General features: G+C 41.9%; 1 protein-coding gene across 1 annotated transcript; it reads left to right on the top strand.

The window, feature by feature from the left end:
- Positions 1 to 1,513: 1,513 nt before the first annotated feature.
- On the top strand, positions 1,514 to 24,169 carry LOC117519208 (DCN1-like protein 4). Its single transcript, XM_034180517.1, has 9 exons — positions 1,514 to 1,547; positions 18,602 to 18,689; positions 18,936 to 19,015; positions 19,206 to 19,276; positions 20,074 to 20,165; positions 20,260 to 20,368; positions 21,752 to 21,856; positions 21,954 to 22,056; positions 22,142 to 24,169. Exons 2-9 carry the CDS (start codon positions 18,619 to 18,621, stop codon positions 22,195 to 22,197), a joined length of 687 nt encoding a protein of 228 aa, XP_034036408.1. The 5' UTR covers positions 1,514 to 1,547; positions 18,602 to 18,618; the 3' UTR covers positions 22,198 to 24,169.

Genomic DNA, 24,169 nt, shown 5'->3' with positions numbered 1-24,169 from the left:
CTATCAGGCACTAAAATCTCAAAGAATGAAAGTGTGTCTCTACTTGGCCTGCACGGTTTATTCCGGTACAACCATATAATTTTGGCAGACGGTAGAGATTTGGACTTGCATGATATGGCCGCGGAGTTTTTTTGATCCAGGAAAACTCCTCTGTGAAGTGTGTGTGTGTGTGTGTGTGTGTGTGTGAGAACTAGATTTCTGCGGGAGGAGGGATGTTCTGAGATGAGGTGACTGACTCTCACTGCTGTTCATGTACGTTTGTCAGCCACCTATTCTGGTCGCTGATATTTGTAAAGCCGTTGTTTATTTATTTCACCCGACGCACTGGGGGGAAGGCGGAGGCTCCATCACCACCTGAAACAAATATTTGAGAAAGCGCCACAATTTAATAACGCAATGTTTTTTTTTTGTTTTGTTTTTTTAAACCAGAGCAGAAAGACAAAATCAGACAGGTAACATCAGTTTACCCAGACTGACTTTAAATGTGAGTAAATTAAGTATGTTTTGGTGGTTTCGTGTTGTTTTGTAAATGAGGAAGTGACCGTCCTGAAAGCGCTTCATGTATTCAGAGTGGGTGTGCCATCTAGTGTTCAAGAGATGAAACTTCAGCCGTTGACCATAAATGTATTTAATTCTTTCACCAAAACATGAAATCTAGGCTTGCATCTTAGATGTACCTTCTGGCAAATTGTATCAGTATTTTTGAGATCTGCACAATAAATGTTTTCAAAATTACATTATATCCGTTTTATATTTTTTGTCATTTTTATTTATTTATTTTGATCAATTTACTTTTGCTAAGGGACCCATTCAGAAACACATAATTTTTACACGTAAGTTTATATAGCGATATATACCGTTAACGTGAAGGGATTCAATTTATGCCACAATATGAATTTTAGGTCATATCGTGCAGCCCTAGTCTCTACTTGAAGAATTTAGATTTCTGTTTCTGTCATTTTCTAACAAAATAGCGTCCCTGATCACTGTCACAGTTGGTGCAGCATCGTCCTTAGCCTCCGATCTGATCGATCCAGCGGTAGACGGTGTTGGTGTTGATCGAGTCGATGTCGGCTCACGGGCTGTGATCACCGCTAAGAAGAAACAAAAATGCTGGGATTTTCCTCTGATCATTGGGCTTCATATAACGCATGGGTTTTGTCATGATTTGCGTTGTTTGGATCTAAACAGGATAAAATAAAGAGCTGAAGTTGTTCATGTGAAATTTCCCCACAAAAATAGGTCTTTGCACAGTCAGATTTCCACAAAGTCTCATGTTAAAAGATCATGAGATGACACCACAGTATAGTGGTGCTAGATGGCAGTATAATGGCGGGGTGCTGTGATTTCATTGTCTGGGCAGAACCCTGATATGATGGAGGTGTACTGTTAACACTTAGTCCAGGCATGTAGACATGTAATGTTTTACAGTTTTTGTTGGATGTCAAATATTCACTTTGTATATGTACCATTTTTTTAAAAGTCTGCCTTTTTTGTTTTTGACAGAAACCTGACAGAAGACATAGGACAGGACAGTCACCCCTCAGGTAATGGCAGCTTGTCTGATACTGTGTCCACATTAACAGTCAAGTGATCCCTGTGTCATTGTTCTTTTGGGCTGCGTTGTGACATATCTGATTGTTTTGTGTGTTGTGAACATGCGTCCACAGTCCATTGGGCCAAGCAGGTTTTCAGTACCACTTAATGAGAATAAACAACACTTAAGCCTCGGTCCCACCGAATAATGAAGGCTGAAGAAGGAGCCACGCATGGGTGTCGGTGATTATTTGAAGAATGACCCACGTTTGATCTATCACGTATCCACTATGAAGGTGCCACTATGTGCCTCTCTGTACCCCGCATGTGCCGTGTAGCAGCCTCTAGTGAGCCACGACCGACCTGTCATTACAGCCTCGAATGGCTCGCATCAGCCACACTAATCCACGTAGTGCCATAATAGCGCCATGATAACGCCATGTTGGCGCATGTTTAGGCATGAGTTTGGTCCAACCTCCAGCCCTCCCACACCTGGTCCCTTTAAAGCAGGGGTGCTCACACTTTTTCAGCATGCGAGCTACTTATAAAACGACCAAGTCAAAATGATCTACCCCACTACAAAAATGCAAAACATATAATTATTTTCAAATGTATCGAGGATTCTTTGTATGTACAGTGTATGTTGATGTACCTTGCATAACCGAATGAGCCAATATTGCACAACACACATAAAACTATTAACATTTTTTTGTAATTACCTGAGTTTACTTTGATGACTTGCACCGAATTGAATCAACCAGGGATGCGTAGTCCAGACAGTAGCTGCTGACAGCCAGCCTCAAGCACACTTCCAAATGTTCATCAGTCATGGTGCAACGGTATTTGGACTTAATAATCTTCATGTAGGAAAAGGCTAACTCACATAAATAAGTGGAGCCGAATAATGCAGTCAAGGAGGTAGCACATTTCCTCATGTTGGGGTACTTTTCCTCTTGTGATTAAGTTCCAGAACTGTCCATGAGCTCTCAACTTCAGCTCAATGTCGGTTTGTAGAGTCAAAATCTCATTTTCCACTCCAGAAGAGTTCACATGAAACAGTGCTGCAATGTTTGATTACGAGTGAATCAACCTCAACATCTTCCTGAAAAGGATAGCACATGAATGTAGCGACTGGCTCAAGCAAAGAAAAGTCTTGAAATGTTTGTCAAACTCTGATAGACAATCGTCGATCTGCTCCATGTAGCGTGTACTGTCAAGTTGTTCACGGGCCTTCCCTTGCGTCTCCAGCTCTGACGCCAGGTTCTGGAAATGTGCCAAATCATGGTGCTGCAGCTTTGAGGAGAAATGTTGCATCTTTCGTTTGAAAGCGTTAACTGAGCTGATCATATCGGTCACTTTTTTGTCTTTTCCTTGCAGCTCAAGATTAAGGTCATTCAACCAGTTTGTCAGATCGGTTAAAAATGCCAAGTCCAGCAGCCACTGACTGTCATTTAGTTGCTTGTATTCTGCATGTCCAGATACACGGAAAAACTCCTTAATCTCCGGACAGAGCTCTCAAAATCTTTGGAGGAATTTCCCACGACTAAGCCATCTCACGTCAGTATGTAGCATCAACTCAGAGTGGTCGCAGTCAGCCTTCTCCAGATGTGCACGGAATAACCGTCTTTGAAGAGATCTGGTTCGAATAGAACAGGCAATCTTTGTTGCCACATCCATGATCTCTTTCATGTTGAGCATTTTAGCGCATAACGCTTGTTGGTGGATTATGCAGTGATAGTTCAAAAAGTCTGGGAATGCATCGTCCTGCCTGCACTTGGCAATAAATCCATTCACACGCCCAACCATTGCAGGTGCTCCATCTGTGGTGATGGACACCAATTTGTACACTGGGAGCTGAGTTTTCTCAATAAAGTTTTTAAACGTCTGAAATATGTCCTCTCCTCGCGTCTGTTCTTTCATGGGAAGTACTGTTAATAGCTCCTCTTTTGCAGTGAGATGACTAAACACCATACGAATGAAAATGCACATTTGGGCTGTGTCACTCACATCTGTAGATTTGTCCAACTGCAGTGAGAAACACTCACAATCTCCGATGCCCTTCCACATTTGCCGTCTTAAAATCCTCAGCCATGGCTTCACAGCGCTGTGTAACTGTGTCTTGACAGCTGCAGAGCTTTGACTGAAGATAATATCTCTGCCTTATTTTTAAAGTCTCGGAACAATGAATCAGCTGCTTCAACGAATGCCTCTTTTACCATCTCCCCAAAATAATTATTTTATATAGAGTCCAGCGCACAGTGCAGGTGGAATTGTGTGCGCAAGAGGAGAGCTGTTCCAAAAATAGCCTCTCAGGTCCTGCGAAGGTGCCAGGCGCACGGATAAGGACTTTTGCAGACTCGTAAGCACCACGCAAATGCCTCTGTCGTCGCAGTAACTCGAACACAAACTGCGCCACGCTGTTGTTGCTAAATTTTGAACATCTTGTAATTAGCGCCACGCTCAGAGAGGAGCCTTGTTAACTGAAGATAATGCCTCTAAGCCACTCTGAGCCACTATAATGCCACGATAGCTCACGAAACAAAAAAAAACACGGTGCGTGGCTCCTTCTTCATCCTTCATTATTCGGTGGGACCACGGCTTTAGAATCCAGCTCCAGTATACCATGGCTTACACAAGAATCAGAATCAGAATTGTCATTGTAATTTGCGTTGCAGCGAGATTTGAGTGCAACTCCAAAAGATGCTTTCCGTGGTGGGAGTAATTTTTAGCCAAATAAAAGATAGTGAAATTTAACGGTAAATTATTCAGAGTATATGTACAACTAATATAAACATAAGGTAAAATAAAATGTGGACCAGTTAAATGTAAAACAAAATTATATAAAACTGTGGAAATCATATTGCGCGGGAATATTGCACATGGTTTACAGATATTGCACAAGAAACTTGGAAGGTGCGGATTAGAGTGATTTGTTATTGTTCAGAGCAGTGATTGCTCTGGGGAGAAAGTTGTCCTCTGAGTCTGTTTGACCTAGTTTTTGATTGACCTATACCGTCGCCGGAGGGTAGTAGGTCAACGGTAGTTGCTGGGGTGGGATGTGTCTTTGCTGATGCTGGCAGCTCTGCTGAGGTAGCGAGAGCTGGCAATGTCTTCCAGGCTGGGCGAGAGCAACCAGGATCCCCTGGCTGTTTTGATCACCCTCTGCAGCGTTCTCCTGTCTGCTGCTGAGCACACCCGTACCACACTGTGATACAGTACGTCAGGATGGTGGCTCTGTAGAACAACACCAGCAGCTTCTCCTCCTTATTGTTTCTCCTGAGCACCCTCAGGAAGTGGAGTCACTGCTGGACTTTCTTCACCACTGCTGTGGTGTTGGCAGTCCAGGAGAGGCTGTCAGAGAGCTACACTCACAGAACCTGATGGAGCTGACCCTTTTCACACAGTCCCCTGAGTCTGAGGGCTGAGTCAGTCCTGTCCGTCCTGAAGTCCAGGAGTATTTCTTTTGTTTTGTGGTGTTCAGTGCAGGTTGTTAGCTGAACACCATGCTGTCAGTCGATTTGACCTCGTCTCTGTAGTCAGAGAATGTGATGTATTACGGCCATCCTGAGGTGGTAGATGTAGCCAGGTAAGGGGTCAATGAAGAATTGCATAGGGGTCAATATAATAATAAAAATGCTCCAATCATTTTGAAACGTGTACTACGTTGTCTGATCATAAAGATTCTTAAAAAAAAAGTATAATTTGGATAGATTATTGGTTGAGTTGACATGGTTCTAAAAAGGAATAGTTTGCACTATCTGTCATGCTTAGTTATCACATTACAGCAGGGGTAGGCAACCTGTTCCAGAAAGAGCCATGAGGGTGCAGGTTTTCTTTGCAGCCACTGACTCCACCAGGTGATTTCACTGATTAACTGATTCCATCTGCTCAAAGTGATATTAATCAGTAAAATCACCTGGTGGAGTCAGTGGCTGCAAAGAAAACCTGCACCCTCATGGCTCGTTCTGGAACAGGTTGCCTACCCCTGCGTTACAGGGTAACTTCATGTAGCATAGAATCCATGGGTGTTGACCTTGCTGGACCTTTACTTTAGAGACCACACATTCATCACCGTCAAAACAATTCCATTTATTAATTATTTGCCTCAACCAGTAATTGTCATTGTTTGTTTTTTTTAACAAAGTTGAAGCAACGTTTAACCCCTGTACAAACTGAAATGAACCTTCTTTTTTTTTTTTACCAGTTTTGCTGTTTTTAACCCCATATCATTCAGTCATAGAATGTCAAAGTTATCCCTTTTTGTAATCATTATGATCAGAGAAATTATGCACTATACCTCTCAATATGATTGGAGCATTTTTAAATTTTGACGCCTGTGTAATTCTTCATTGACCCCTACCTGGGTATAGCTAACCACCTTGGGATGGCCACCATATATTTTCATGTAGGCCATGGTACACTGAGGCTGGATTGTAAGTGTTATTTAGTCCTTTAAGTGTTACTAATTAGGCAAAATTGACTACTGGCTCATAGACTGCAAGGGGTGCACAGTAGGGGAGGAAATTGGGTCAGTTTCTTGAGTCAAAGGGGGACCAAAAAGGCCCTCATTTAAATCACCTAATTGAATAAATTGTGAAAGTGTTGTGTAGCATTTGAAAGTCACATAAAAGTAAATTGTTTTTTTTTTCTTTTTTGGATATATATATATATATATATATACACACTGATCAAAAAAGAATTTTACCCTCTTTCTGTAAAATGAGAAAAAAGGCTGGTCTGAGGACCAGCAAAAGAAGAAAAGCCCCACCTCCCCCTCCTGTTGTAGCACATAAGTCAGTAACTTATTCGCTGTTTAACATTCCCATAATCCCCCATGACGGTCCCCTGCACTTCCCAGAATGCACCACGTGACAGCAGAGTTCCAGCATTCAAAGCCATGTAAACAATGGCTAGCGAGATGTGTTTGGCGTCGATTCAGTGAGTTCACAAGCGATTATGATGATATGTTCTCCCAAGTTGAGAGGGTTATCTAGAAGAGTGTAGCACCCTGATGAACTTGATGCTGTGCCACCAAGTTGTCTTGTTGTCCATACTTCACGAGGCATGTTTACATTGGGCCCTGAACTGGGAACTCTGCTGAAACCGACCTCTCCGTAAATCATGGACCGTGAAACAGCTAATGGTGACAAATTTGACTCCAGGATGGAGCAAACTCCTTGGGTCAAGAAAAATGGAAACTAATAATAATAATAAATAAATAAAAAAAAAGCTCATTGAGGTTTTAGAACAGAAGTTTGGTGAACATGTTCTCCTCTCCATGTTTGATGTCTGCAACAGCTCTCAGGTTGGTCCCTGATGCTACTGGTTGCAAAGTTGGAGGACTGACAGTGTAACTTGACAACACTGAGATGATGTTAGCTAGAAGCTGTTCTTTCATGTTTCAGTAGGTAGTTAATGTTGACCGACTTGACACAGATTCACCGTATCGTACCATACCATTTATTTTTTAAATGAAGACCTATTACATAATCAGTGAGTCCTTTCTTATCTCAAGAAAACTGGCAATAAAAATGATTTAATCCTTTATATTTAGAATAAATATTAATTATTAGCTGTATCATAGTAGCTGAATTATTGTTAGCTGTATTATGTTAACTGTATAATAGTAACTATTAACTGTATTAATAGTAACTGTAATAAGTTATTGTATCATGGTGTGGAGTAAGTATGATTTTTTTTCTACTTTAAACTCTTTGCATAGCGTTGCATGAATTTATATGTTCAGTTAGCTGTTTTTCAGTTAGCTTTATATACATTTAACTGTTTCATAGTGATAAATACATTTAGATTCATATAGTGTTTAAGTAAATTTTAGATTGCTAGCTTTATATTCATTTAGCTAGTCACATAGCTTTGCATGAATTTATGTTCAGTTAGCTGCTGTTTTTCAGTTAGCTTTATATACACTTAACTGTTTTCATAGTAATAAATACATTTTTAGATTCAGATAGTTATTTTACGTCAATTTTACAATTTTACTTTGTTAGCTTTATATCCATTTAGCTATTGCTTTGCATGAAATTATGTTCATAGTGATAAATACATTTTTACATTCAGATAGTGTGATTTTAAGTACATTTTAGATTGCTAGCTTTATATTCATTTAACAATTTGCATATCTTTGCATTAATTTATGTTCAGTTACCTGTTTTTCAGTTACTGTCAGATTCAGTTAGCTTTATACACACTTATCTGTTTTCATAGTGATAAAGGTTTTGACTGTGATTGTTTTAAATGCATTTAGATTTGGTTAGCTTTATATTCCCTCAGCCCCAACCAGTCCCAGCAGAAGACTGCCCCTCCCTGAGCCTGGTTCTGCTGGAGGTTTCTTCCTGTTAAAAGGGAGTTTTTCCTTCCCACTGTCGCCAAGTGCTTGCTCACAGGGGGATCATTTTGACCGTTGGGGTTTTTCTGTAATTGTTGTATGGCTCTTGCCTTACAATATAAAGCGCCTTGGGGCGACTGTTTGTTGTGACTTGGCGCTATATAAATAAATAAATAAATTTGATTTGATATTCCATTTGGTTAGCTTACAAGCTATAGTTACGTTGCGCTAGATGAATTGTTTTCGGTTTAGATTGAGTCAGATTTATTTTCAGTCAGTTTTAGATTGTTTCAGGTAGGTTTTCCTGGAGCTGCACTCACTTTGGTTTTGACTAGGTTGGCTTTGTGTTTTTGTTGTTGTTGTTGTTTTACAATACAGATATTGTTTATTCAAGTATGGCAGTGGTAGGTCCATGACCTATACGGATCTAGGCGCTCCCGCCATCACGAGCCTCCCAGGTGACTGGTTATAGCAGTGGGTAGATGGGACTCATTAGCCCTGTTAAGGCGGTCCACCTAGGGAAGGAAAACCCTGATGTTAAAACCCCCAGCCTGGGTTACTGCCCCCCGTGCCTCCGAGGAGGTTCTTTAGCCAGAGGCTAGGAGAAGGTCACTCTGATGTAAAACCTACAGCTTGGTGTCGCCACAGCCGTCTCAGCTTGTCTGTGCCACTGTGGAGTGCCACCTTGCCTAAAGAGTGGAATGGTGTGCGCGAGCTGATCTCCACTTTAAGCAATGAGCGCAGGCGGGAGGAAAGCCCTGCAGCGATGGGAAGAGCGAAAACAGCAGGTGCATGATGGCACTGGGAGCTGCAGTCTCGATCCTGCATGCAGGCGACTCAGGAGCTATGGTCGTTTGATTGCTGACCCGAGACAACAGCATCATCCGGCAGGGCCCTGGGTGACCAAGCAGCCCTATTTAGGGATAGTCCTGCTTGCTCCACATGGAGACAGACCTAGAAAAGGTGGTCTAAACATGGCTTGTCTTACTAGACCCGGTTGGCTCACTGCTGCCAACGGGCATCACTACACGCGGTGCGAAAAGAAAAACAAAGAACCTGAAAATTGCGTTCTGGAATGTACGCACAATGATGGACTCAGACAATAGCGATCATCCTCGAAGACGCTCAGCCTTAGTTGCCAAAGAGCTAGCAAGGCTTGACATAGACATTGCTGCACTCAGCGAGGTGCGCTTTGCAGACCAAGAGTCACTCACCGAGGAAGGCACAGGCGAAAGAAGATCGTCGACTCTCAGGGGTCGGGTTCATGATTAAGAGCGCCATAGCACATAGGTTACACAGTGATATCTTATACGGCAGCAGAGAAAAAGAGGCGGATGAAGCGAGCGTCTGAAATTTTAGTGGACATAAAGGAACTGGATCGGAAGCACTCAGAATTTTTAAACTATCTGCAACCAAACTGGTCCCATTGCTATCGAAAGTTTTCAAAGAGGTTTATGACAGGAAGACTCTACCTGCAACAATGACACATGCCACAATCTCATTACTGCTTAAAAAAGCAAAAGATCCATTGCTGTGTGAATCCTACCGCCCAATTAGCCTCCTGAATTGCGATTCTAAGCTTCTAGCAAAAGTATTGGCAGGCAGACTTGACAAGGCTCTTCCAAAGTTAATACATCCAGACCAAACAGGGTTTATCTCAAGGAGACAGATATCTAGTAACTTACGTCGGGTATACAATGTGATCTATCAGTGCAACAACTTTGAACCTGAAATAGTAATTTCCTTGGATGCGCAAAAAGCTTTTGATAGAGTGGAATATAACTTTCTGTTTGCAACACTTAAAAAAATTTGGATTCGGTCCTGTCTTTTGCTCCTGGATTAGTATTTTATATGCATCGCCACAAGCAGCAATACGCACAAACAAGGATCTGTCCAGTCTTTTCCCCCTATCTCGCGGGGCCAGACAAGGTTGCCCGCTTAGCCCCTTACTATTCAATATTGCTATTGAACCTTTGGCAGTACGACTGAGAAACGATCCACAGCTAGTTGGAGTACGAAGAGGAGGACAAACTCATAAACTATCTCTGTATGCTGACGACCTCTTTCTTTCAGATCCGTTCAGCACCATTCCCCGTGCTCTTAAAATCTTTAGTTCATTTGGTCAGGTGTCAGGTTATAAGTTGAATCTCTCTAAGAGCATTCTCTTTACAATAAATAGGAACGCGCAGCAGTTGGACTTCCGGAGCTTCCCCTTCAAGGTGTGTAAAAACCACTTTAGCTACCTGGGGGTCAGTGTTACTTATAACTACGAGTCGTTGTTCCCCAAAAACTTTACAGGCGCGTTGGATAAAACTAAACAGGACATGGAGAACTGGTCCAAACTCCTGGTGTCGCTAGTCGGAAGGGTCAACTTAGTTAAAATGGTAATTCTGCCCAGACTTCTCTGTTTATTCCAGACTGTACCGGTTTTCAATCCCAAATCCTATTTTAAAGATTTGAATAGTCACATGTCCAGGTTTCTCTGGAATAGAAACATACCTCGAATTAGGAGAGAGTTTCTAGAAAGATCGAGAGACGATGGTGGGCTTGCTTTACCAAATTTTCTTCACTACTATTGGGCCACGAACATTCAGAAACTGCTACTTTGGCTTGCGGATGCTTCGGACATGGAGGTTCCAGCCTAGGTCCCGATGGAGAAGCATTCTTGCAACCCAGCATCACTCGGCTCATTATTGTGTAGCTCGCTACCTCTGAGTAAACATCACTGGACAAACAATCTGATAGTCAAGGGCTCACTGAGAATCTGGTTTCAATTCCGTACTCACTTTGGATTTAAAGGTGCCATGGCTGCAACTCCCATTCAGTCTAATGTTAATTTCCCCCCCTCCTTGATCGATCCGTCTTTTCTATCATGGCACAGGAAGGGTCTGTCATGTGTAAAGAAGCTTTTCAAAGATGGCGAATTGGCCTCATTTGAGCAGTTGAAAAAGGACTTTGACCTATCACAATCGGACTTCTTTAGATATCTACAGATTCGCAGTTTTGTGAAAACAACCTTTTCCCTGACTCTTCCACAAAAGAACTGGCTGGACAAATGCTTAGAATTGGACCCATGGGATAAAGGTCTGGTGTCATCTTTGTACAGTAAAATTCAAGGTGCGTCATCCCCATCAACAGAGCACCTGAGGAATCAATGGGAGGAGGAATTAGGCGAACTACTCACTGATCGGACCTGGCAATCGGCAATTACTAGAATTCACACCTCATCGATTTGTGTCAGACATAGTTTAATACAGTTCAAGATAATACACAGACTACACATATCTCCAAGTAAACTTTCCAGACTTTACCCAGGTTCCGACTCATCCTGTGTAAGGTGTGGCTATGGCCCGGCAAACCTCAGTCATATGTTTTGGTTGTGTCCTAAACTTCAGAATTTCTGGCAAGAATTATTCGGAACATTCTCCTCCCTATGTAACAAGCCTGTCGGTCCAAACTGCATGGTGGCCCTGTTTGGCGTCACTCCACCGGATACAGCTGTGACAGCTCAGCAAGCCAACGCGATCGCCTTTATAACTCTGCTCGCAAGACGCTTGATCCTGCTCAACTGGAAAAAAGCAGCTCCGCCCTCTCATAAACTCCTACTGGAAGATGTTATGTCCCACTTAAAACTGGAGTATTTAAGGCACACCATGAACGGCTCTCTACAGACTTGTAATGAAATCTGGCAACCTTTTGTTAATCTTTTTTAAAAAAAAGTCCACCTTAGAGTCCAGCCCCGAACCTTACAATTTGACTGGTTCTGATCTAATTACCATCATGATGTTTCTTCGTTGTCTTGAACATTTGTGTTGCCATCATCATTTATCTATTTGTTTATCCTAATGTGGTCTGATTTTTTTTTTTTTTTTGCATACTTGAAAGCACCAATGCTTGTTCTATTCTCTTGTTCTTCTGTTCCTGTATGCGGGTTAAATTTTGAAATAATAAAAAGAATTTATAATAACTGTAACGACAGTGGCCGCCTGCTGCTGGACCTCTGCTCTGCACATGACTTGATGATCACCAACAGCCTGTTCCAACAGAGAGAGATTTCAAAGCAACCTGGAGACACCCACGCTCCAAACACTGGCACCTTCTGGACTACGTTTCTGACGCGACAGCGTGATAGAAGAGACGTACTACATACCAGGGTGATGCCTAGCGCGGATTGCTATACGGATCATCGCTTGGTCCGTTCCAAGATTGCTTTCACTTTCAAGCCCCCTCCTAAGAAGAAAGGCCCACAGTTTAAGAAGCTACAAGTCCACAAGCTGCAAGACAAACACAAAAATGGAGTTCCAGGCCAAACTAGAGGAGAAACAGGGTGGAGAAGAAGGCCTGCCTGGCGACCCTGAACAACAGTGGATGAGATTAAAGACCATCCTTCAGGAGACGGCAGCAGAAGTAGTGGGCTTCTCAGCCAGGAAAAATAGACTGGTTTGATGAGTCTGATGCACAGATCCAGGAACTACTAGAAAAGAAACGTGCATGCCACAAGACTCTTTTAGCTAAACCTGATGACCACTCTGCCAAGACAGCTTACAGAAATGCCTGCTCCACACTGCAAAGCAAGCTCCGCATACTGCAGAACGGCTGGTGGCTAGCTTTTGCGGAGAAGACACAACAACATGCCGATGCCGGAGACATGCGCTCCTTTTATGAAGCCCTTAAGACCATCCATGGGCCAGCACATCAAGTGCAAGCACCCCTGTGCTCCTCAGACGGCTCCACCCTTCTGATGGACAAGGAAACCATTATGCAGCGTTGGTCAGAACACTTTGAAAACCTCTTCAGTGACAAGCGCACTGTGCAAGAGTCATCAATCGAGAAGATTCCCCAGCTGGTGGTGAAATGGGAACTTGATGACCCCCCCCCAACACTTGAAGAGATCCGAAAGGCCACCACGCAGCTGAATCCAGGGAAGTCTCCTGGCATAAATGGCATCCCAGCAGAGGTTTACCAAAATGGAGGTGAGGCAGTCCTCGCCAAGCTTCAGATTCTCTTCTCCAGTTGCTGGGAAAAGGAAATGGTTCCACATGACCTTAGGGATGCGGTCATTGTCTCCCTGTACAAGAACAAGGGCGACAAGTCCGACTGTTCTAATTACTGGGGCATCACTCTCCTCTCAATAGCAGGTAAGATTTTGGCTTGAGTGCTGCTCAACAGGCTTACCCCTACCATAGCGCATTAAAATACTCCCGAGAGTCAGTGCGGATTTCAGGCCAACAGGGGAACCACCAACATGATCTTCATCCTGAGACAGATCCAGGAGAAGTGCAGAGAACAGAACATGGCCCTTTATGCAGCCTTCATAGTCCTAACCAAGGCTTTTGACAGTCATCGTGAGGGTTTGTGGAAGATTCTTGCACGCCTTGGCTGCCCTCCAAAGCTCCTCACCATCATCCGCCAGCTGCATGAAGGCCAGATGGGACAAGTGAAGTACAACAGGACTCTGTCCGGCAGCTTCCCCATCTCAAATGGCGTCAACAAGGTTGCATCCTCGCGCCCACTCTGTTCTCCATCTTCTTCAGCATGATGCTTCGTGAGGCCAAAGAAGACTTGACAGACGGCATCTGTATCCGCTTCAGAACCGACGGAAGTCTGTTTAACTTGCGGCGCCTTCTGTCCCACACTAAGATCACAGAACAGCTAATCATGGAGCTGCCCTCGTCGCCCATATGGAGCAAGCCTTGCAGCGCATTGTCAACTGTTTTGCTGAAGCAGCAAGAGCCTTCGGCCTCACCATCAGCCTGAGAAAGAAGTGCTATATCAACCGGTCCCCCATACAGCATATACCCCACCCCAAATCAACATCGAGGGTACCAGCCTGAATGCAGTAGAGCACTTCACGTATCTCGGTAGTGTTATCTCAAATGACACATCTGTTGCCAAGGACCTAGACAGTCGCCTTGCCAAGGCCAGCAGTTCTTTTGGTCGACTCTCAGAGAAAGTCTGGCAGAATCATGCACTGCTCCTTTCCACAAAAGTGCAGGTCTACAGAGCCATTGTGGTCCCTACACTCCTGTATGGAGCTGAAACCTGGGTTCTGTATCGCCAGCAGATCAGATTACTGGAACGCTTTCATCAGCGTTGTCTCCGAAACATCTTCGGGATCAAGTGGCAGGACTACATCTCAAATGAGGACATCCTTACCAGAGCCAAATTGCCCAGCATTGAGTCTATTATACTCAAACAACAGCTTCGTTGGGCAGGTCACGTAGCCAGGATGGATGATACACGCATGCCGAAATTCTCTTTGGCGAGCTCAAGGAAGGGAGACGAAACCAAGGGGCCCCCAAAAAGCGCTATAAGGACTAGCTGAAGAAACAGCTCTCCCTTGCAGGCATTCAGCATCAGTCATGGCAGCATCTAGCTACAGATAGACTCAACTGGCGTTCCAGCATCAATTCCGCCAGCCTGAAGTTTGAGGCAGAAAGAAGTGAGGCGTCAAAGACAGAGCGGGCAGCAGCACAAGCCCAGCCTACTCAAGTGTTCATTTGCCCCAAGTGTAACAGGTCTTGTGCATTCCGCATCGGACTTTTCAGCCACCAGAGGGCTTGTAGAAAATAAACTTTAAAAAAAAAAGGCCTTCCCACTATCCTCGCAAGCAAGGAAACTGCCAACAATTTAGAATAAATTACTCCATCCCAACTTTTTTGAGGGGAGAGGATATTCTCGGCCTTAAATGCAGGAATGGATGTATATTAAAAATATAACACAATGCTAAAATACCCTCAGTTGTGTGAACATAAAAATAGGAAGCAATGTGACATCTTAACCTCTTTAAAGAGGTCAAGGTTAGCCATCTTTGATATTCTTGAAGGTCTGTGTCCCAAGAATCTTCCCTGTGAATTTGAAGATCCTGGCAATTATAGGACTGGACTTGTGCTGAGCGAGGACAGATTTACGCAAGGCCTTCAAAATATCCGATATGACACAAAGCATGAAATATCTTTGGTTCATAAAAGTAAAAGTAAATCTAAGGATCACTGTAGGTGATATTAGGTGATTTGCATTTTCCATATCATCCCAACTTTTTCTGTTTTGGGGTTGTAAATATCTATGTTGATGTGAGCCAGTTGCGTATATTGGTCAAACTCTGATGCAGATCAAATGTGGGGCATTGAACATGGGGCATTCCTCACACAAATATAACAAATCTCTTGAAAGAGACCAGATTTAATTGTGGATTCACACTGCGATTATTTCCCTTTAAAGCTGTATGGCCTCTGGGGTTTTATCCTCCGCGGGCCGAAGGCCTGAAGGGGGATTATGTCGTGGCGATTTCTGTCTGTCTTTCCGTCCATCCATCCCAAAAAGGGTATAAACATTCTGAAATCAACTCCTCTCACACTTTCAGGAGGAATTTTGTGAAACTTGGTACAAGTCGTTAGAGGTTGGTAATACACATATTATCATATTGTTTGAGTTGGCCTTATTTTACCAGAATTGTAATTAACAAATCTAGTCTCCCTAAGTTAGATGAGTTGGTATTTGCATTCTGAACTCAACTGTCACATCCCTTGAAATGTTATCAGAATGTACCAAAGCAGCATTTGCCAGCGGGGGATATTGTGCTCAGAGCACCATTGTTAAATAAGATTCATAATATGATATTGCCAATATGATCAAAATTTGTGATGTCTGGAAATGATTTTTAATTTTTCCCCATGAACTGGAGAATTTCAAGTGATCAGACGCCATGACCTACATTTGGTAATGATGTAATGGATCAAGTGGGGGCTTCTCCAGTCTGGGTGAGGAATGCTGGGAAGGACATGGCTACTGCCAGTTGGAGTAAAGAAATGCAGCGTGATGTCAGCTGCTCACTCAAACAAAATAAGCCAAGATGGTGGAAAACACTCCAGAGTAGCTTATTTCTGTATAAATGTAATATGTTTCTAATAAATGTTGTAAAAGCGAGCAAGAAATAATCACCTAAATCTAAATACTCTATCTTACTTACTTACTTTTTCAAACCAGATAACACCTCTGAAATGTTTTACGAGACATTTTTATGAATGTTAGTGTGCACTTCCTGGGAATGCACATCAAGCAAGTGGGTCAGGTCACAAGTAATATTAAAACCTCATGCATGCACATACACGCTTCCTCCTGTAGATGCCATAAGAAGCAAAAGAAAATAGTTTCCATGGAATTCCACTTAGGTACATATGCTGTCTTCATTAAAGTGAGCTGTAATTTTGTAACACCCCCCCCAAAAAAAAGCAACAAAAACCCTACTTTATATGTAATGCTTGGATTTTGGTAGAAATTAAGTTTTGTCAGTTTTGTGTAATTTGAAAGGCTGTACAGCTTTAATAACCGTGCAGCTGGTGTCTTCGTGAGTGACAATTTATCATGAAATATCCAGCATTAGTTTGGAGGACCAGTTGAAGTAAAATACTGAATCTCTGCATAAGCTACTAATACGTATTAATCAAAACACTGGACTGGTGATACCTTCGAAGGACTACGACTGGGGCAGAGAGACCGTTAAGTGCCACGGCCTGCTGTTCATCATTGTGGAAACCCGGGGTCTTGTGACCGTTACTGGGTTTTAGGAACAGAACTGTCAGTTGACCATGATGATCCCACGTCATGGGTTCATGAATGTCAGGCCCAAATCTGTGTAACTGTTATGTTGGACTATCCTGTGGGAAACTCAAGAGCCACACATAGTAAGATGTTTTGTTGTTGTTTTTTCAGGCAATATATATATTTTTTTTAACACACCATAAATCTCATTGCTCACAATGGAGGCACTCTGCTCATGCTAACATTAGCCCATTAGCATTGCAATTTAAGGCGTTTGCAAGTTTTCAGGCTAAAGTTGCCCCGATAATGCAGTACAGCAAAAACACATTTATTTCCATTGTGTGTCCTTCATAGTCTTCAAACTGAAACATCTTTACAATTACATATTGTGATGAATATTGATGAATGTGGGGAAAAAGTATTTTTTGGGATATTGCCCAGCCTTAGTTTTGATAGATACAGGTGAGGACCATTGAATCTCCTATTTTGGGCCATGCTGTCATCTTTTAAGGTGCACGGTAACCATGGCAAAATAAATGCAGCCAGACCTATCAAACATTGTTTACGGGGTCTATTAGATTAAAAAACCGGCACTTTTATTTATTTTTTTAACTATATGGATTTGAATGACGTGCGATTACACCAATCATGCTTGAACCCTCGTGCGCATGCGTGAGTTTTTTCACGCGTGTCGGTGACGTCATTTCCCTGTGGGCAGGCCTTGAGTGAGATGTGGTCCCGCCCTCTCGGCTGATTTCCTTTGTTTCACACGCTGCTCGAGACGGCGCGCGTTACTTTATCAGAATTTTTTCTGGACCTGTGAGGAATATCCGAGTGGACACTATTTGAGAAATTAAGCTGGTTTTTGGTGAAAAGTTTAACAGCTGATGAGAGATTATGGGGTGTTTCTGTCGGTGTAAAGACTTCCCACGGAGTGGGACGTCGCGCAGCGCTTCCAGGCGCCGTCGTCGGCCTGTTTCGAGCTGAAAACATCCTAATTTAAGGCTTAATTCACCCAGGACATCGTGAGAGAACAGAAGATTCAGAAGAGGCCGGCATGAGGACTTTATGCGGACATTCCACTGTTTAAGGACATTTTTTAATGAAAGACGTGCTCGCACACGGAAACGACTCGGCGAATCCGTGTGCGCCGCGACAGGAAAAACACCTCCGTGTTGAAAACTATTTGTAAAATTCAGGCGGCTTTTGATGGCTTTCAACAAGTGAGTAACTGAGAAATTGTTTAACAGCTTGGGCATGTTCCAACTTGCCCGTTAAGGTTTCCAACGGAGGTGTTTTTCCTGTCACGACCCCCCGCGGTCGGGTCCGGCCCGACATGCGACTCTGCCCGCACGTTCTTTCATTACAAAATGTCCGTTAACAATGGAATGTCCAAATAAACTCCTCATGCCGACTTCTTCTGAAAGTTCTCTGTTCTTTGACGACTTCCTGGGTCAGCAGAGCCTGAAATGTGGAAGTTTTCAACTTGAAACGGCGAGACGCTGCCGCCTCAAAGCGCAGATCGCCATCAGGCGCCGTGGGCCGTCCTTACAGCAACACTACCAGACCAAAATCTCTCATCAGCCGTTAAAATTTTTACCGAAAACCAGCTGAATTTATCGAATGGTGTCCACTCAGTTGTGCCTTACAGTTTTGAAAAAAATTTTATCAAACAAAGCAGCAGTCTCTGAGCCATTACTAAACAATGGAAAAAATCGACGAGAGGGTGGGCGGCGACTCACTCAAAGACTGCCCACAGGTGAATGATGTAACCGACAGGCGTGAAAAAACTCTCGCATGCCCACGAGGGTTCAAGCACGTCTGATGTAATCACACGTGATTCAAATCCATATGGTTTTTGAAAAAAATAAGGTCGGATACTTTTCTAATAGACCTCGTATAATTGCAGGTTCCTGGCGGTCAAAGCCACTGTTGATTGTGTAAATAGTAATGTTTTAAATCTAAATTAAGTTAAATCTTAATGTCCTAAACACCTGAACATTTTTGAATTTGCAACATTATAAAAGACTTGGAACCAGCAGGATGAGAAGCTGTAGGGAAAATGTCATTTTCCTTTGATAAGCTACCTAAATGATTAATATATTATCAGAGTAGCTGCCACTTATATTTTCTCTTGTGTGAATAATGATTTTAGTTTTATTTATATCCCTTATTCAGCTTGCTGCTCTAGAGCCATGCCACCAAGGAAAAAGAGGAGACCCTCAGCTGGAGATGACATGTCAGCCAAGAAAAGTCGCCAGGACAGGTGTGACTTTCAAATGCTAAAGGTTCATTCTCACTGATATCGTAGCTATGACTCCTATGCTATTGGTTATACAGGGGTACTGATCTTGCAGGCTCATGTAGGGGGAATGCACACATCCATATTCAAAGACTGGATCATGAAAAGAGTTCTTTAAGGCACATTAACCAGTGTTGATAGTTATCTGTGTGCTTGCAGATGTTCCGTAGCTTGTTAAGAAATAAATCTTTTCATCTGCAGTTTTTTCAGAAAACACGAAACGTCACATATTCGTGAAGAAGAAACCTTTTCCAGTAAAAGATGCTTGGAGTGGTTCTATGAATATGCAGGTACAGTGTTTTATGTACTGTTTTTTTTTTTTTTTTTTTTTGTCATTCTGGGCACTTTATACATTACTGGAATATTGTGCAGTTGTATGTTGTAGTTACACATGGTGTACAGATCAGATTACAGTTTATGTTCAGTGCTGCATGCTCAATATGTGACACAAGCAGCTTCACGTTTGTTTGTCTTAACCAGGCTGTGATGACGTGGTGGGTCCGGAGGGCATGGAGAAGTTCTGTGAAGACATTGGAGTGGAACCAGAGAATGTAAGGAGATTATTTGTATCGAGTGGTGTATTCAGTTGAATATAGGTTGAAGAGGATTTGCAAATCGTATTCTGTTTTTATTTACATTTTACACAATGACCCAACTTCATTGGAATTGGGGTTGTATTTCCTTCTTTTTTTCTCCTCCATTTTTGCGTATTTGATACGTAATTGACACTTCATGATGCCGTTTCCTTCCTGAATGGGATCCATAACCTTTTTAACATCAGATCTGTGAAGGCTGCACAGTAAAAGAATTTTATTATAGAAGACAGCTCTCTGCGGAATATTGGCACACTAGGTGTCAAGCTAGCATTAATGTTCTCTTAAAACATGTTGCGTTTAAGCCACCTTGACACTTGCATGAATTTTTGCTTCGCACTGCCTTGCAATTTGTTGTGCCAATGCATGTCATTAGATGGTACACTTGAAAAGCTACCTTGACACTTGCACAATTGTTCCCCACACATGCACACAATCTCATGCCAATGAGTAAACTTGTAAACTGTGCAAGGCCCTCCGTGCAGTGACACGCAGTGTTTGCGAATAAGTTAAGCAATGTTCACGACTAGTTCATATTTACACAGGTTACGCACAGTTTACGACGGGTTTACTTATTGGCACACAAGATTGAGTGGCAGTTTTGGCATCATGGTGGCCCTGGTATGTACTAATTTGGTTTCTCAGCATGTGTTTTGGATCATGAATTGTTGCTGTGTATTTAGCAGACTGACAATCTGAGTTGACACATTTCCTGTTTAAGGAAATCTTTGGCCGTCTAATGTTTTTGTGTCCAGGTGGTGATGCTGGTTCTGGCCTGGAAGTTGGACGCCGAGAGTATGGGGTATTTCACTCTTCAGGAGTGGCTGAGAGGAATGGGCTCACTGCAGTATGTGACTCACCTACATTTTGTCTTTTAGCTGTTGTTTTCTACACGTGTATGTGAGTGTAGTGTTTGACTGTGCTTCTTCTGCTGTTGCCAGGTGTGATTCCACAGAGAGACTGAGGAACTCGCTGGACTACCTGAGGTCTGTCTTAAATGACAGCACCAGTTTTAAGCTTATTTATAGATATGCCTTTGATTTTGCTCGGGTGAGTTAAGCAAAAATATTTTATGCGAAGATTCTAAAATGAGCAAAATTCCTTAAACAATATTTGATTAACTGTAAATGACTGAAGGAAGCGGGTTTTGATTAAATATGCCTTAATGAAATTTCTGTACAACAATTTTCTTGTCACTGTTTTTGTGCTGAAATTGTTGGGTTTGTGAATGCATTATACACATTTCCGTTTAATGCTTCATCCTAAGTCAAAGTATGCAACATTTTGTAGATAAATGATAGAAGTGCACTTCCAATTACAATAGGCACTGAAGTTGAACTCAACACTGTTTGTGTAAATAATACTATAGTAAACACTTTGACTTATTAGGCCTCTACTGGACAAATCTTACTTTTCTGATAATTAGTTGTAATAGTATTTAATACTTTTAACACCTCCAATCAGAAAAAGTTTGAACTGTAAGGAAAATGCAAAGTGTACACACACAGTGATACTTACATTGACTTATTTAATTGCAGACTGTATGAACCAAAGATTTTTCATGTTTGGGTTTTTTTCTTTTTTCTGGTCAGTTTCATTTCCATTCCTGCATTTAAGGCCTGTGACACATTCCAGAACAAGTTGGGCAGCAACTACTTTATATTAAATTAAATCAAGTTGACTACACAAAACATGAAATATCTTTGGTTCTTGCTGTCTGCAATCAAAGATTGACTTTTATCATTTATAACAAGTATTTTGATGAGAAAATACTTGAAAGATTAATTGTAAAAGTTATAATTATTCATTTCAAATTCAACAAAAGATCAATGTACTTATCACAAATACTCTAGATGGTCAAAGAGTACTCATTTAATTAATAATAATAAAAAAAAATCAGTGCCTTAATTGATTAAAAAATAAGTGTGGGTCACATCACATTTGACTTCTGAGAAATTATAATGAGTTTCATTTCTTTAATTTTCTTTATTTACAAAATAAACAATTGACAGATGAATCGATAATTAAAATTATTGGGAGTTGCAGCCCTAGTTTGAATAAAGGTTGATATTTGTTTGTAATTCTGCAAAATAAATTTCCACTTTGACTTGAATTGAAAAAGCTGTCTGCAATTGTGTGTCCTGAAATGTTTGCACAGACGCACTTTACACTTGAGCTGCCAATGAAGCACAAGTAAAGATATCAAGTCCCTCTGATAAAGTGACTGCAAATGCAAGTGGTGAATATAAATGTGATGCAATTCACTGTAATGATAATATAGTATTTTATTAATGCGACACAGTTCAACTTGAAGTCATTTAAGAACTGTGGCTGCTTTGGTCATTGGATTAATGTTACAGATGGTATTGCTGGCTTGCTGCTGTGGTGGTTGTTTTTTTGCTTTGACTTCATGAAGGTGCTTTGATTGGACAGGAGAAAGATCAGAGGAGTTTGGACTTGAACACAGCCAAATGTATGCTTGGGCTTCTTCTCGGAAAGACATGGCCTCTGTTTCCTGTATTTAATCAGTTTCTAGAGGTAAGCATTCTCATGGCGCGGCCTGTCGATCAGGTTATTACAGTTGGCATTTGATAAGATTATGGATCTGTGTTAATGTAAGGCATTCATTTCTCAGCAATCCAAGTACAAAGTCATCAACAAAGACCAGTGGTGCAATGTTTTAGAGTTCAGCAGGACAATCAACCTGGACCTCAGTAACTATGATGAAGATGGTGCCTGTGAGTGAACTAGTTACGACTCAACATACTGAACTTTATGGATGTGTTGCATGAGTAACAATTCTATTCTCCTTTTCTCCATCAGGGCCAGTTTTGTTGGATGAATTTGTGGAATGGTACAAGGAAAGACAGATGTCTTAGCTTCAGACTAATGTTGCTAAAGGGGGGTAGGGGGGGGATATAACTGTGACAACGCTTTGAGATTCGACAACCAAACTTGACACATAAATGGTAAAGAGCAGTGACAGCGGGTGCTACCTGGTAAAGGAGGGGTTTAAGTGGTGGGTGGGTTGGGGATAAGATGCTGGGTCACAGCTTCGTTGCATGCTGCCCGTGGTGTGTTATGTTCCCTACCGACATTACAAAGTGGGCAAGCTTGCAACAAACCAGTGGCATTGCTGTCTCTCACTGTGACATGTCTTAAAGCTGTCTGTGTTAAGACAACATGGATGACGTGAGCCAGCTGGTATTATGTGGGAGACCCACTCCTCACCCCATGTCTTCAGCACAGAGAAACCAACAGGAGTGAGCACTGTCTCTGAGTCTTAATCGGGATGGCTTTGATCTGGGCACGCTTAACGACGGTATATCTGTGTAATGGACTTAAAACTTGAGCTTTTCTGAACAGACGGCTCTGGCTGTTTGCAACATTTTCAGTCAGAGTAGAACTCTCAAAGAAGCACACTCACTGTGTCAAATGGATGATGGCGGGTTTCTGATGCCTGCAGTGTTTACTGTTGATTTGTGCCAGAGTTTTTGCTCCTCCTACTGTCTTTTTCTTTTTCTCCCCCAGAGCAAACACTTGAGTTTGCTAACCCCATGCAAAGACTTCAGCCCACATAACATCAAACCAATCAGCATTGCTGCTTACCTGCTCTTACCCTAACAACGGTGAGCTACTAGTGTTCTGATCAGCATTTCTTGGTATGATCAATTTATGTATCTCCGTTGTGTAGGTAAGAGTATTTTTGTGCCTCTAAATATAGAATTTACTTTGTGTGTCCCACACACCAACAAACCTAAATGTACATACATGTGTGCTAACACAAATGCACAGAGTGGTCAGGGATTATTTCAGGATGAATTCAGACTGTTTAGGCTGTTGTCAGTTGGCATAGAGCTAGTTGGTGTCCATTTTTGTTTTGATATGTGGCATCCGTTTTGTCTTCCTTAGTCCACTGATAGTTTCAGGTCTCCTCTTACTAGTAGCATCTTTCCCAACACTGACAGTGTTAAAATAACTACAGTGGAAGACCAGTGACCCTCTCAGGAGGAGGTCCTTTAGGCTTAGGATGGTAAGTTTGATGAATGCATTGCTTTGTACCACTCGTAAAAATCAGTTCAAAACAATGGACACTGGTTAGTTCTGAAGTGTGTAATGATGCTATGCTGTTCTTTTTGCCTAGTATAACGTTCTTGTACCACATGTATAAATCTTTGTGCTTGGTTGTGGTATGATGCTGATTTGTCAGAAGATTTAATATTTGCATGCATGCTCTAACGGAGCATTTTGTGAATGGATGAGATTTTTGAAAATGTTTTATTTCCCCCCCAGATGTATTTGTTCTGTTTTGTACAGAAATTTGTGCACGTGTTTTGTGTTGAACTTGATATTCATGATCATGATAGCTCTGAAAGTTATGATTGTGTCTATTAAGACCTGGAACACACCTGTAACCTCACGGTGGAACAGGAGTTCCCTCCTGCATTTACCCCACCTTACCATCCTCACCCATGCTGCAAGAACTTAAGCACATCTAGAATACAGGATCAGATTTTATTTATTGGATGTATAGAGGGTTTATTTTCTTAGTTTTTTGAACCATGCTATCAACGTACATGGTAAATTACATGAAATTAGTCAGCTGTGTGAAATTCATAAAGTTACAAATTTAAAGTTTTATGTTACAATACATCAACATGTAAAAATCAGTGATCAAGGTAGCTGTTGTTTACTGACCAAATATACATAATATTTGATTTCAAAGTCTTTATTGACAATGCAGGAGAAGGAACGGCCTTGTCCCTACTGTATATATGTATGTAAAGTCTGTGTCTGTCTGTTTTCACTATAACCTATGTCTATATACAAAATAAAAGGTTTATTAACTTA

The sequence above is a fragment of the Thalassophryne amazonica genome, chromosome 10, assembly GCF_902500255.1.
Source record: "Thalassophryne amazonica chromosome 10, fThaAma1.1, whole genome shotgun sequence".
NCBI classification, from domain to species: Eukaryota; Metazoa; Chordata; class Actinopteri; order Batrachoidiformes; family Batrachoididae; genus Thalassophryne; species Thalassophryne amazonica.
This window is presented reverse-complemented; position numbering and strand designations above follow the sequence as displayed.